General features: G+C 37.2%; 2 protein-coding genes across 4 annotated transcripts in view; one reads left to right on the forward strand and one right to left on the reverse strand.

Annotated features, from left to right (window-relative positions):
• Window positions 1–29: 29 nt before the first annotated feature.
• Window positions 30–10,989, reverse strand: MMACHC (metabolism of cobalamin associated C). The gene is made up of 4 exons (XM_070744996.1): window positions 9,982–10,989; window positions 8,198–8,392; window positions 4,244–4,396; window positions 30–2,315 (listed from the first exon to the last, which is right to left on the reverse strand). The coding sequence occupies exons 1-4, from the start codon at window positions 10,060–10,062 to the stop codon at window positions 2,004–2,006; spliced, it is 741 nt and encodes a 246-aa protein (XP_070601097.1). The 5' UTR covers window positions 10,063–10,989; the 3' UTR covers window positions 30–2,003.
• LOC139163816 (intermediate filament protein ifp-1-like) overlaps window positions 9,783–13,161 on the forward strand; it is a 24,232-nt gene continuing 20,853 nt past the window's right edge. The window contains exon 1 of one of the 3 annotated variants that reach the window (XM_070744993.1): window positions 9,783–10,592. The gene's annotated coding sequence lies outside the window, so the exon portion shown is untranslated. Of the gene's footprint in view, window positions 10,721–13,161 lie in introns of all 3 variants that reach the window. The other 2 variants (XM_070744992.1, XM_070744995.1) reach the window with 2 other exon arrangements.

Here is a 13,161-nt window from a genome sequence, read left to right on the forward strand (position 1 = left end):
TTTAAAGAACAAAATAAATCGCATCACTGTACTTGACTAAATTCTGTCTGCTTTGCAGCTTTATTCTTTTCAAAATAAATACCAAATAACATCTCACAGCTATACTGTATATTTATATTATTTCCAGTGTTTCAGCACCATTAAGATTATCCATCTTTAGTTAGCTTACAAGTCAAATCATACAAATAAAAACAATTTCAAGTTTTAAAAAACAACGCTGCTGATCACAGAAGCATAATTCTTAATTTCTAAAAGTCCCATCAGAAGTGTTATTTCAGCTTTCCAAAAGCTAAGGCAAAACTATACAGTCAAGATTGTTATATTAGCCTACACGCTACTAACCTATAGAACAGGTGATATCTGCATCTGTATTGCCTGGCAAATGATGCCATATGTATCATAGCTTAACACAAATGGCACAATAATTGTGTCACAATGCAATCTGCTACAAATTAAGCCCAATATTATCACCCTTTCCCCAATGGCATTAAAATGACACTCATGCTATTATTTTGAGAGCCTTGAAGCTTTTCCTGGATGCATGCTATGGATCATTTCCTTATGCTCTACAGCATCCTTCCATTTTTCTCACCCATCGGGAGTATTCACTTTTAACAAAAAATGTAATGTATTCTTTTTAAAAAAATTTTAGTAGGGAGGCAACTGGCAACTTTGATGACCACACATTTGTTTTCGTTGAAGGCAGACTGTGTTTGAGGGGCTACAAAAGAAGGTGACCAGGGCTCTTTTGCATGTGTAGTGAGGCCAGCAATGAAGGCACCCTTTTCCTGGTTTAGATGGGAGAAGTATCTGTATTAACTGTTTTAATTGATTTTTAAGATTTGCATTTCACTTTCAAATCATACAAGAAAATGAAACAATATATTCAAATCTTACAAGAATGAATCCAATCATGGCCACATGGTAAACTATTACAAAATGTATGTTTTACTGAAAGAAAGAGAGGGGAAGAACCTTGGTCAGGGAGCAATGGAAGAAAAGAAATCAAAGCTGTTTGAAAATCACATTAAAACCATGGGGATAAAGTAATAATAGCAGTGAGACAAGACAGGAAGGTCTGTCTGTACACATGTACCATAGAGTCAATTTTCCTTTGGCTCTTTAGTGATCATGAAGCATTTTTATAATGTAGTACTGGTAAGAATTCCTCCTGTATGCACTGGTTTTCATATACACGCTATGTCAGGAGAGGACAAGATGTGCTCTAAAGGCAACACAAGAATATAATGCAAAATTTAGCAGCAAAATTATCCATTTTCAGCAGCACAATTTTGCAGGATTGCATTTCTCAAAAATATGAATCTAAATTGCTGTTCAATGTCATTCAGAAATATGTCTTCTCATTAAACTGCATAATTGCTGCACAATTTTTACATAATTAACATATAGTAAAAGAGTCATATCGTTTGGCATCTTTTAATTGTGCTTTCTTTAAGACTGCTTAAGTTCTCTTTCATCACATGGGTTAGACAACCCCCACAAATGCTTCATGGGAATCAACCAACCAAGCAAGCAAAATGAAAATGATTACAAAGCTTCAGAATATGTGCTGGGAATTACTAAAATGATATCGTACCAGAAATAACTTTATACAGTACTGTGAAATACTAGACAATACACTTCAAGACATTTGCTGTCTGGAGAATTTCTCCCACAGGATAGCAAAAAGTGCAATTTATAAATATTTCTCTCCTTAGCTTCTAATTTTATCCCTGCTACCAAATAATCATTCTGACCCCTTCCCCCAATTACTAATAAAATAAATCTTATACATTTCTATGCCTGAATATACAGGCGTTACTAAAATTGTAATTCAATTCTGTGTTTATTTGAAAGCAAATCCTCCTGTGCTCACTACCTCTATGCAAAGTGCACTTGCCTTCTATCTTGAATTTATCAACTCATCCATCGATTCTGTCCCTATATAGCAGCGGGCACAGCAGAATGTGTTTTGTATATTTTTGCACAGTGAAAATAGCTTCTTAGGCTATTATCCTTCTCTGCCATTCTTCCTCCAGTTTCAGCAATTTCAATCGCTCAGCAGGAGGAGTTGCAAAGTAGGTTTTCTGTTCTTCTGAGTATTTATCTTTTACTTCAATAATATCTCGATAGCTCCAGTCCCGCCAGTGGAAATTGAATTTCTCTAGTAGTTCTATTCTTTTTTCTTCTGTGGGTACACAATCAATAGGACTTTTCTGCAGCAAGAAGGGTACCTTGATATCTGGGAAAAGCAGAAGAGCCCGGATTGCAAACCAACCTCCATAAGAAGGGTGAATGCAAACGCCATAGATCTTCTGAAATGAAAGAAAACAAGTTTAAGACATGAATTTAAAGATAACCAATGGCTCAAATCCTATGCAGAAAAAAGACAAATGTTGACCCGATACATGCATCATGTTAATCCTTGGATTGTTAAATATAATACAATAGCTGGATTCACACAACACCTTATTTCTAAAGTAAATAAACTACACCAAATAGATATATGACTACAATGTTATTTTTTTCAAAAAGTAACTGTGAAGCTTTAGTAACAGGATTTGATCTGGAGTTTTCCACTGCAATCATATTTCAAACCCTCACATCTATAGAAACTTTCCTCTCAATTACTTTAAGAAACAGTTTCAAACAAAGTTGAAAATTAGTTGTGAGTTAATTTTAATGAGTTTTACACATTCCTTTTCTCCCATTATTACATAAAGTGAAACAGGATTTGCATGAAGGCTTTTGAAATCATATATCTCTTTAGAAAAACAAACCAAATTAGGCACCTATTTGACAGCAGTATACAAAGTAGGTTACTAATTTATTGTCAAATTGTGCGACTAGAAATCTATGAATATTAACTTGAAAATATGTCCACTAAATTTAGTGGAATTATTCCCAAGCAAGAATATGCATGAATTGTTACAGCAGGAGTGTGGCAAATTTATCAAAGGGTCATATTTACTCTGGGGGCAGAACAGGAACTACTTGTCAAATGAGGACAGAGACAGAGATACGCCCATTCTCCCAACTATTTTCCAAGTATCTGCCATTATATATATCTAAACCAGAATATAATATTTAGTAAAAAATAAACCTGAGTTCATTGTTACATAGTATCAGATAAGCGAATACATTATTATATCCTTAAAGTATTTGTTCATGAATATTTTTAAACATTAAATTTCATATATAATTTTTAAATGATACATGTATTTTTATTACTTAATTCTGGTTTTGTCTCAAAAAAACCTGAGGGCAAATATCACAATTGTTCCATTGCTGTGTTGTTTCCCTACAGGAAAAGCAGGACTTACATTTTGGAACTTAAGATTTGCTATTTGTTTAACATATGAAATAGTTAGGTGGAGAACGGTACTAAATATCTGTTTTTAAAAATAGAAATAATCTAGAACAGTGTTTCCTAACCTTGGCAACTTGAAGATATTTGGACTTCAACTCCCAGAATTCCCCAGCCAGTCCAACTCTTCCCTTGGACAGATTATAACATTTGAGACTAATGTAACACAATTATTTTTCTTTAATACAACATTTTATTAGGTTGCCTAGGTTCTGATTATATTTTGAAGTTTCAACACATTTTGCCCCCAAAATTTGAAATTTTTCTCAGCACCTAATAACGTTCCATAAATTGTGGTGCAAGTATATGTGCAGCTCTTTCGGATACCATACTTTCCATTGATATATATCAATGGAAAGAATTTGAACTCCGCAACTTTATTAAAAAAACACTAAAAAGCAACTTTTTAAAAGCAACTTTTAAAATAATTTATGGAACGTTATTAGGTGCTGAATAAAATTTCAAATTTTGGGGGCAAAATGTCTTGAAACTTCAAAATATAATCAGATCCTAGGCAACCTCTGCTATTGCACAGTGGATGTTGGAGGATTTTTTTCTTTTTATTCCTCAATCCTTGTCAACGTATTTGAAAAACCTAATAAAACGTATTAAAGAAAAATAATTGTACTGTATTACATTAGTCTCAAATGTTATAATCTGTCCAAGGGAAGAGTACAAAGAGTCTTGCATTACATCACAGAATTGGGTATGTATACACAAAGTGTAAGATGCAAGCTTGATAATAAAAGTGGAATGGAAGAGGAAATCAGGTACATAATCCATAAAACATACTTGATCCTCCTGAATTGATAAAATCAGAAATGATCCATCAATTCTCAAAGAAGAAACCTTCCCTGCTGTTCCCAATCTGCTTACTTTTTCTCCCCAGGAATCTTGATGTACATCTTTTCTCTGATAGAGGTATGCAGCCCCAGCCACATGTGCTGCTGTTTGGGCCAGGAATTTGGGCTTCCGGTTGGGCAGGAGCTCATAATCATACATGATATCCATGTTCTGGTCAGCAAGACTCTGGAAAGAAGAGTTTCCATTACAAGTGAACCTGCATTGTATTCTCTCGTTAATTTTAATCAATAGGGTTGATATTCCTGGAGGTGTCTGTAATATGGTAAATGATTTAGCTTTACTAGATAAATGGTCAAAGCAATGGAAACTGCAGTTTAATGTCTCCAAATGTAAAATAATGCACTTGGGGAAAAGGAATCCTCAATCTGAGTATTGTATTGGCAGTTCTGTGTTAGCAAAACCTTCAGAAGAGAAGGATTTAGGGGTAGTGATTTCTGACAGTCTCAAAATGGGTGAGCAGTGTGGTCGGGCGGTAGGAAAAGCAAGTAGGATGCTTGGCTGCATAGCTAGAGGTATAACTAGCAGGAAGATGGAGATTGTGATCCTGCTATATCGAGCGCTGGTGAGACCACATTTGGAATACTGTGTTCAGTTCTGGAGACCTCACCTACAAAAAGATATTGACAAAATTGAACGGGTCCAAAGACGGGCTACAAGAATGGTGGAAGGTCTTAAGCATAAAACGTATCAGGAAAGACTTAATGAACTCAATCTGTATAGTCTGGAGGACAGAAGGAAAAGGGGGGACATGATCAAAACATTTAAATATGTTAAAGGGTTAAATAAGGTTCAGGAGGGAAGTGTTTTTAATAGGAAAGTGAACACAAGAACAAGGGGACACAATCTGAAGTTAGTTGGGGGAAAGATCAAAAGCAACATGAGAAAATATTATTTGACTGAAAGAGTAGTAGATCCTTGGAACAAACTTCCAGCAGACATGGTTGGTAAATCCACAGTAACTGAATTTAAACATGCCTGGGATAAACATATATCCATCCTAAGATAAAATACAGGAAATAGTATAAGGGCAGACTAGATGGACCATGAGGTCTTTTTCTGCCATCAGTCTTCTGTTTCTAATCAACATTATTTCATCAATCCCTTTAAGAAATCCATAGGTCTTCTCATGTGCAAAAGAAGCAAGACCTTCAATAAGTGGCTTATAAAAAGTATTTTTTTGTTTGCATACATATTAAATTGAGGCAGTTGAGTGATATCAATTTGAATTAACATTCTAAACACTAGAAAGTGGAGAAACAAGAAAAACTACTCTGAAGAGTCAAATTTATTGGTAATCACCTTTGTATAGCACTAATTTAACTATAGCCAAGCAAAGTCTATCACTCTATCACAAAGTCCATCTGGGTGGTTACAACAGGTAGATTGGAGCAAACCAAAGAAAAGCAAGGAAAATTATTCTATGCCAGAAACTTAACAGCCATAATTGCCTTTGTACATAGAAGCAACCACTCAGCAGGTGTGTGTATAATGGAAAAGGTTGTTATGTTTGCGCACCTGTCAAGCCATTTTAAAATTTGAACAAAAGCCATAAAAGATGAAATCAAGTCACATGACATAAATGCACAATCATGATGGAGTTGTTTATTTATTTAGCTGCCCACCTCAACTTAGGGTTAGTCCAGACAGCTGCTAAGAACCAAATCTACAAACTCCACGAAGTCTTCCTTGTCAATTGCATCAGCCTATTTATTTACTTTATTTTATTAATTAGACTTCTATGCCGTGGCATACAACATTGTAAATGCTGACAGTATATGTGAAGAAATCTAATTATTTTTTTAAAGACTTAAACAAAATTAATAAAAAATATTGTAAACTTGGTGCCAAGATAATAACTAATACAAATGTCAGATTTACCAATTTGGTACACAAACAATTTCCTAAGAAAGTGATATACTTGCCCAGAAAGATAATTTTCTATGCCCCTCTCTCTTATATGGAAAAGTCTGTTTAAGTTGTTACATGTTGAAAACAACTTTGTTTTCAAGAAGGATGTTTGTTTGTGTCTGCTTGCAAGTACAGTTAAATAACATTCACCTTTGTACTATTTTTTCCCCCTCATTAAAATTTCAAATATTTTTTAAAAATTGTCCTTCATTTTTAGCCTAAGGTGAATTAAATCATCTCTGGTTAATAACTGTTTCCTAATCCGAATACAATTAATTAACATGATTTCTACAAATTAACATACAATCAGAGCCATGAAAGATATTGAGTCTCCTTTATTTAGGTTTTTAGATATAAAAATGTAGCTGTGTGCTTCCATAAAGTGCAGTGATGTGACCCTGTTTTTTAAAATCTTTGGCAATTTTACGAATTGTCATCTTCAACTCCCAGAATTCGCCAACGAGTTGCTCTAATGGAATTACCATATCAGTTATTTTCATGAATATACCAGAGCAATCATATCTGGACTGCAAAACTCCAGCTTACAAAGAGAACAGAAAAGCCTGATTCTTTGTTATCATTCTAGCCTATCTGTGATTATAGGATTCCTGGGCCTTGTGCTTTGTGGTCTATACAATGCCAACTATATATTGTTTGCTTTTGCCACATGGTATTCTACTCTTATTCATTCCCATAGCAACAATCTTACGCTGCCTTTCAAACTGATGCTTCCAGATATATTGGGCTAAAATTCCCTTAATCTCCAGTTAGGACATCCAGATTGCAGAAGACTATTGCAAAGACTAGCTAATAAGACTTTCCATTTCAGAACAAATATTGTAAAATGCTTCAAGGTCTTTTGTTGATTAATTCTATTCATCTACCTATTTTACTTCCCAAACTCACTCTACAATATGTTTTTTTTTAAATTATGTCCATACTTAATAGGAACACCATTAAACAGTTAAATAGCAAGTTAAAATAAATACCTGCATTTCAATGGCATATACATAGTGTTTTTAAAAATTCAAACCTCACTTTTTACAACAATTTGTCACTAAAACTGGCCTTCTGTAAAAGACTGAAAAGCAGAAAAAGAAATACTGTACTGATTTGTTTCTAAAAAGAGACCAAGGGTCTGCTAACCTAATTCTATTTTACCTAGATGTGTGGAAAGCATTATGGTAGTAAAAGTAGACTATTATACTACAAGAAAGAAGTGTTCCTGAGGAAAAATCAGGGAAGCTCTGCTTTATTAACTCTTAACACTAACAAGTATAGCAGAATTGGCAAGTTAAGTATAATATTGCGTTAAAGAAAATGTTCATGTGTAAGGAGAAGTATTGCATTTATTTACTAGATTTATATCACTATTCATCCAGCAGTTCCAAGTGGTATATCATGCTTCCCCTCTCTCCCTTTTCTCATAGCAATATCATACGAAGTAGAGCTGAGAAAAGTGAGTGACCCAAAATCACCAAGCAAGATTCTGTGGTTAGAAATGGACCAAAACCTGGATTTCCTACTCTACATTGTCATAATAGTGCTCAGAAGAGTTCCCAGTAGGAGCTGGCTTAGATATGAATATAACACATAAATATGTTCATCTACTGATATTAGCAATATTGGCTAAATGAACATTTAGACATATAAGCTGAAACTGCAGAACATACAAGACTATGCTATTCTTGGTCAGAGTTTCATAAATAAGCTACAATTGATCAGATTAACAAATAATGCTAAGCCATGCACTAGAGATCAGGAACAGCTGTCATGTAGGAGTAGAATAGAACAGAAGTCCATAAGCCTGCTTATTGGAGAAGGATATTATGGTCTGGGTCAGAAAAGGCATTGCCAAACCATGCTAGAATTGTATTTGTATGCCAAAATCATGAGTTTGCTTTTGAATAAATGCAAAAAGTAGTTGTGTGCATAGATGTTAATGGCTAGCTACTGTTAGAAATAGGACATTGGGTTGAGTCTTGCCATAATCAAATAGGTTTGTTTTTGTAATTGAAATGAAGAAGAGACAAAAGAGAAGAAACGTACGAGTCTTACCTCCCTAACCAGCGAGAGATGATAAGAAATGCATTGATCCACTGGATCATGAATCTTCTTCAGCAGCTGTTTCTTCAGGAAGGGTTTGAATGCCTTGTCAAACATTGCAGGAATGCTGAGTACTACAAATGCCAGAGTATTGTCAGAGTACCGCAGATGCAAAGTTGGAGGAAGAACCTCATTGTACCATCCTACCTTCAGGAGAGAAGGGGGCAAAAGAGAAGATTAAAAAATCTCCAGAATTTTTTTAATTGGGTATTTCAAACACAAAGTATAAAAAAGAAATTTATTATTTAATAATACATATATTGGTTGCGGCAAGAATAGTATTTGCACAGAAATGGAAAGAAAAGACAATACCAAAAGATACTGAAGTATTTAAAAAAATTGTAGAATGTGCAGAACTAGATATGATGACTAAACGTTTAAATAATCAAACTGAAACAGAATTTTATAAAATATGGAATAAAGTATATGACTGGTGGAATTTTAAAAATGGTATTGATAGTTAATTATAAGATAGAATGAATTAATATATAGTATAACTAACTTAGAAGTGTATATTCTTTTATTTTCCTCCTTTTTCTCTGTATTACTAATAACTCTGTATTACTAATCACTGTTTAAGTATAGAATATTTTAAAATATAAAGAAATCTGAATAATAAGTTCAATATTATAAAAGTAGAGTTGAATTCAATAAGAATGTAACTTACATGTGTGCTATTTCTGCTTTGATCTGACTACAGTTAGGTCTTTTATATTTCTGTAATAGTTAGACTTCTACAACAAGCGGAGCAATAGTAGCTCCTTAAATGTTTAATGTTGTATGTTTTTGTCTGTCTTTTTTTGAAAATCAATAAAAATATTTTTTTTTTAAAGGAGAGAAGGGGGCAAAAGCTAAGTTTCCTTCTCCAAAAGAAGAAAAAAAGTAGTAGTTAATTTTTTCTACAATCAAAAGATTGAAGACCTCTTTATTCCATACAGAAACTGAACAATAGCTGCATATTTTTCCTAAGATTCAGTTTTCCAAAATTTAAAGATTTTCAATTATCTTTCAAGGCCAGAATAGAAATTGAAAGGGTAGAAATAAAGAAATGGAAAGCTGGTCTGCATATCAGATTTACCTGTAAGGTAGAATTAGTTATACAGAATTAAAGTGGGGAGGGGGGAAACAAATAAAACAGTAATCATATCTCAACCTAATTAGCCAATATAAGTTTAACAGGACCAATAGTGTTCTTTCTGATGCATATGTAATAATTTTTTTTTTAACTTTTTTAAAAAACTTTTTTTTAATATGGGAAACTATTATTATAAATTTAGGAAATGTGAATTTAAATCATTTTATAATGCAAATCATGATTTTGTAATGCAAAGGAAAACATCAATACCAGAAGGGAAACGGAAGATTTTTAAATTTTAATTTCAAGTAATTTAATTTCATGAGGACCCAGATTGTTGGGGGTAATGTGTTGACATTGTAAACCACTGGGGAATTCTGGGAGTTGAAGTCCACATATCTTCAAGTGGCCAAGATTGGGAAACACTGATACAGTATATGGATATAGGAGAGACAATAGGACAGGGGTCGGAAGGCACTCTGGTGCACTTAGGCAAGCCCCTTACTAGTCTGGTAAGCACCTTTTCCGACTAACATATGCTGCGCGCTACAATTTACGCCTTTCTACAGTTAGACAATCCAGCGCAATAATATACAGCATATCTATCTCGATCTCCCTCTTTAACTGAGCGCTCTAAACCATTTAACATGCTCCGCGGTACCTTCAACGGATAAATCTCAAATCCCAGATTGTCCAAGAGGTCTCGGATCTTTCTCTCCAGGTGGACCACATGTAGCTCCATGGTGCTCGACCGCCAGGCCTTATGGGAAATGTAGTTTTCGCCTCGCACCAAAGGCTCTCGCCCACATGGCCCGGCGTGGCGTAAAGCGGCCGGGGGGCAATTGTCCCCTTTTTTCTTTCTTCCGAATGTCCCGCCACTGACTACGACGAGAGACGGGATATCATCTCCCGACGTGCGGCCCTGCTAAGCAGCGACGACCTCGCTCAGAGGAATCATCAAACGGGACGCCCGGATTCTCCCCCGTCCAGAAGTCTCCGCGGCGTAGCGGAAGGCGCAATCGGCCAACCTCGGGCTCTCCTTAATGGTTCCACGGAGGGACGCGCTGGAGGAGGCTGAGGGAGGGCGCGAGCGAAGAACTTTTAAGGCTTCTTTTCGGTTGTGCTGGCGGGCCTCAAGCGAGCGCAAGCAGCAGAAGCGGCCTTTGAGGTTTCGGCGGAGCGCAGCCGCCGTTGTCTCCTGCTTGAGTCGTCGCCTCAAAGGTCTCCCTAGGCCGGTTCCGGCTGTCGCAGCCGCCGCCCCGGAGCGCTCAGGTGACCGCCGAGCTTCGTCCGTTGGCTGCGTGCAACGGCCGAGGGTGAGCGAGGTTCAACGGATGAATACTGGCCTGGGACACTGACTCGGCCTGAGGAAGCTTAAACCGGGTCGTTTCTGAGGGAAGGTCGGTGGGTAAGGCGGGCGGCTTGGAAGGAATTGGGGCGGGTGGGGGGGGGGAGAAACCGTGTCGGCTCGTCATCCATTTAGATAAATTTATTTGGTACAATTGGCTGCGGGCTCCACGCTTCTTCTCTGCCGCTATTGGTTTAGAGGGGGAGAAAGCAGGTGGAGTCAAACACGGTTGGCGGGAAGGGTAGACAAAAGGATGGCTGCTGCTTTCCTGTGTGCTCTCAACTTGTCCTCTCTGCCTGGTCTTTCAATCCCCCCCCCCCAGCAGTAGCAGTTTTTAATTAATTAGTAGTATTTTTTAATTAATTAGATTTGTTGCTGTGTTGTTGTTTTTTAATTCTGGGAGCCTGAGTCTTTGAAGAAGGGCAGCATACAAACAAATAAATAAATAAATAACAACAACAGCAAAAGAACATAAGAGGAGCCATGCTGAATCAGGCCAAAGCCCATCGTCCAGCATTCTGTGTCACACAGTGGCCCACCAATTGTCCATGGGGATCTTGAGCAGAAAGAGAAGGCAAGACCCTCCCTTTCCCCTGACCCCCAACAAATGGTACTCAATAATAATAATAATAATAATAGTAGTAGTGGGTTGTTACTGGTATGGTAAAGGTGGCACACTGGTAGCGAATGCTGCACTGCAGCTTCAATTAGCTTGTGTGCGTGCGCGGCCCATTTTTGCTTCTGCGCATGCGTCGGAAGTAAAGTCGCATGAGGGGACACACGTGAGATATTTCAGTGATTTTTTGTTTATGTGCATGTGCGGAAGCAAAAAAAATCACCAAAATCTCACATGCACGCACGCAGGTCCCCTTGTGAGATTTTGTTTCCTGCGTATGCGCAGAAGCAAAAACAGCCATGCGCACGCAAGATAACCGAAACTGCGCACTCAGTGCACCAGTAGCAGCGGTACTAGGAATCCACCCCTGCCCCCCCAAGGTGAGAGGATTCTCTAGACCAGGGGTCTCCAACCTTGGCATCTTGTGGACATTGGGCCCAAAATTACTACAACAGATAGAACGATATGGCAAAGTAGCTGGACTAAAAAATTAATAAAGATAAAACAAAACTTTTAGTTGAGAAAATGACAGGAAAAAAAAAAAAAAGAACTAGGGGGATCCTTAAACATGCAAATTGTCGAGAAAGTAAGATATTTGGGGATCCAACTATAGGCAAGTTGTATAACAATTAAGGAAGATAACCAGGGGTGGATTGCCATTACCGCGGGTACTGGTGCACTGCGTGTGCAGCTTCAGTACTCCTGTGTGCACATGCATGGTATGCGCACATGTTCCAGTTTGTTTTTGCTTCTGCATTGTGCAGAAAGCAAAAATATGTTGAGCTCTTGTGAGGGGACGTGTGTGAGAGAAAGATTTTGGTGAATTATTTTTTTGCTTCTGCGCATGCGCAGAAGAAAAAAAAAACCCAAAATCTCACGCACACATGCCTCCCCTTGCAAGATTTTGCTTCTGCGCATGTGCACGAAGCAAAAATATGAAAAGAATGAAGCAAAAAGATGGCGGCACCCATAGGACTGGCACTGCAGTGGCTGCACGCAATGGCGCAATCTGGCAGCCACTAGGGGTGTGCTGTCCCCTACCGTACCAGTAGCAACCCAATGCTGAAGATAACTACGGTGTATAAAAATAAAGAAAGAAATAGAGAAAGACTTAGACAAATGGAAAAATCTCCAGGTATCACTGATGGGTGGGATAGCCCTGATTAAAATGAACATATTACCCTGCCTATTATTTTTATTTTTGACAATTCCAATAAAAATAGAGAAAACTTATTTTAAAAAAATTAATACACTGATTTTGAAATTTGTCTGACAAATGAAGAGAGTGAGTATAAGTCTAAAACTGCTCCAAGATGCTAGGACTAGAGGTGGATTTGGACTTCCGAATTGGGAGATTTATTACCAAGCAGCAGTATTTTGTTTTGTTTTATTTTTTTGGCAAACTTTCCCATTTCTTCTTTTTGTGGCCTCTGGCTTCCCTCACTTCCAATTGACACGTGGTGAACAAAACGTTTCTCCTTTTATGATTGCACCTTATCAGGAAAATACTCTTTGAATAAAACCTCTGCATGCAAGCCCCCTGGTAAGAGGCCAATACGGGACAATCCCAGAAGTTGGTCTGTGAACTCAGCCAACCAGTAGTATTATTGAAAAAGTTGTGTTCTGTTTTCCCTGTCATAAGAATATCTTTACAAACTTGCCGTAATTCGTTCTGTGACCAGATTCTTAAGTAGAAAAGTTTGTAAGAAGAAGCAATTTTTTCCATAGGAATCAATGTAAAAGCAAATAATGTGTATGATTGGGGAAACCACATGGAGGGTGGAGGCCCTGTTTCCTCCCAGGAGATCCCCAGAGAGGCCCCACGGAGGCTTCTCCCTGCCTTTTCCGGCCCTGTTTCCTCCCAGGAGATTCCTAGA

The sequence above is a fragment of the Erythrolamprus reginae genome, chromosome 3, assembly GCF_031021105.1.
Source record: "Erythrolamprus reginae isolate rEryReg1 chromosome 3, rEryReg1.hap1, whole genome shotgun sequence".
NCBI classification, from domain to species: Eukaryota; Metazoa; Chordata; class Lepidosauria; order Squamata; family Dipsadidae; genus Erythrolamprus; species Erythrolamprus reginae.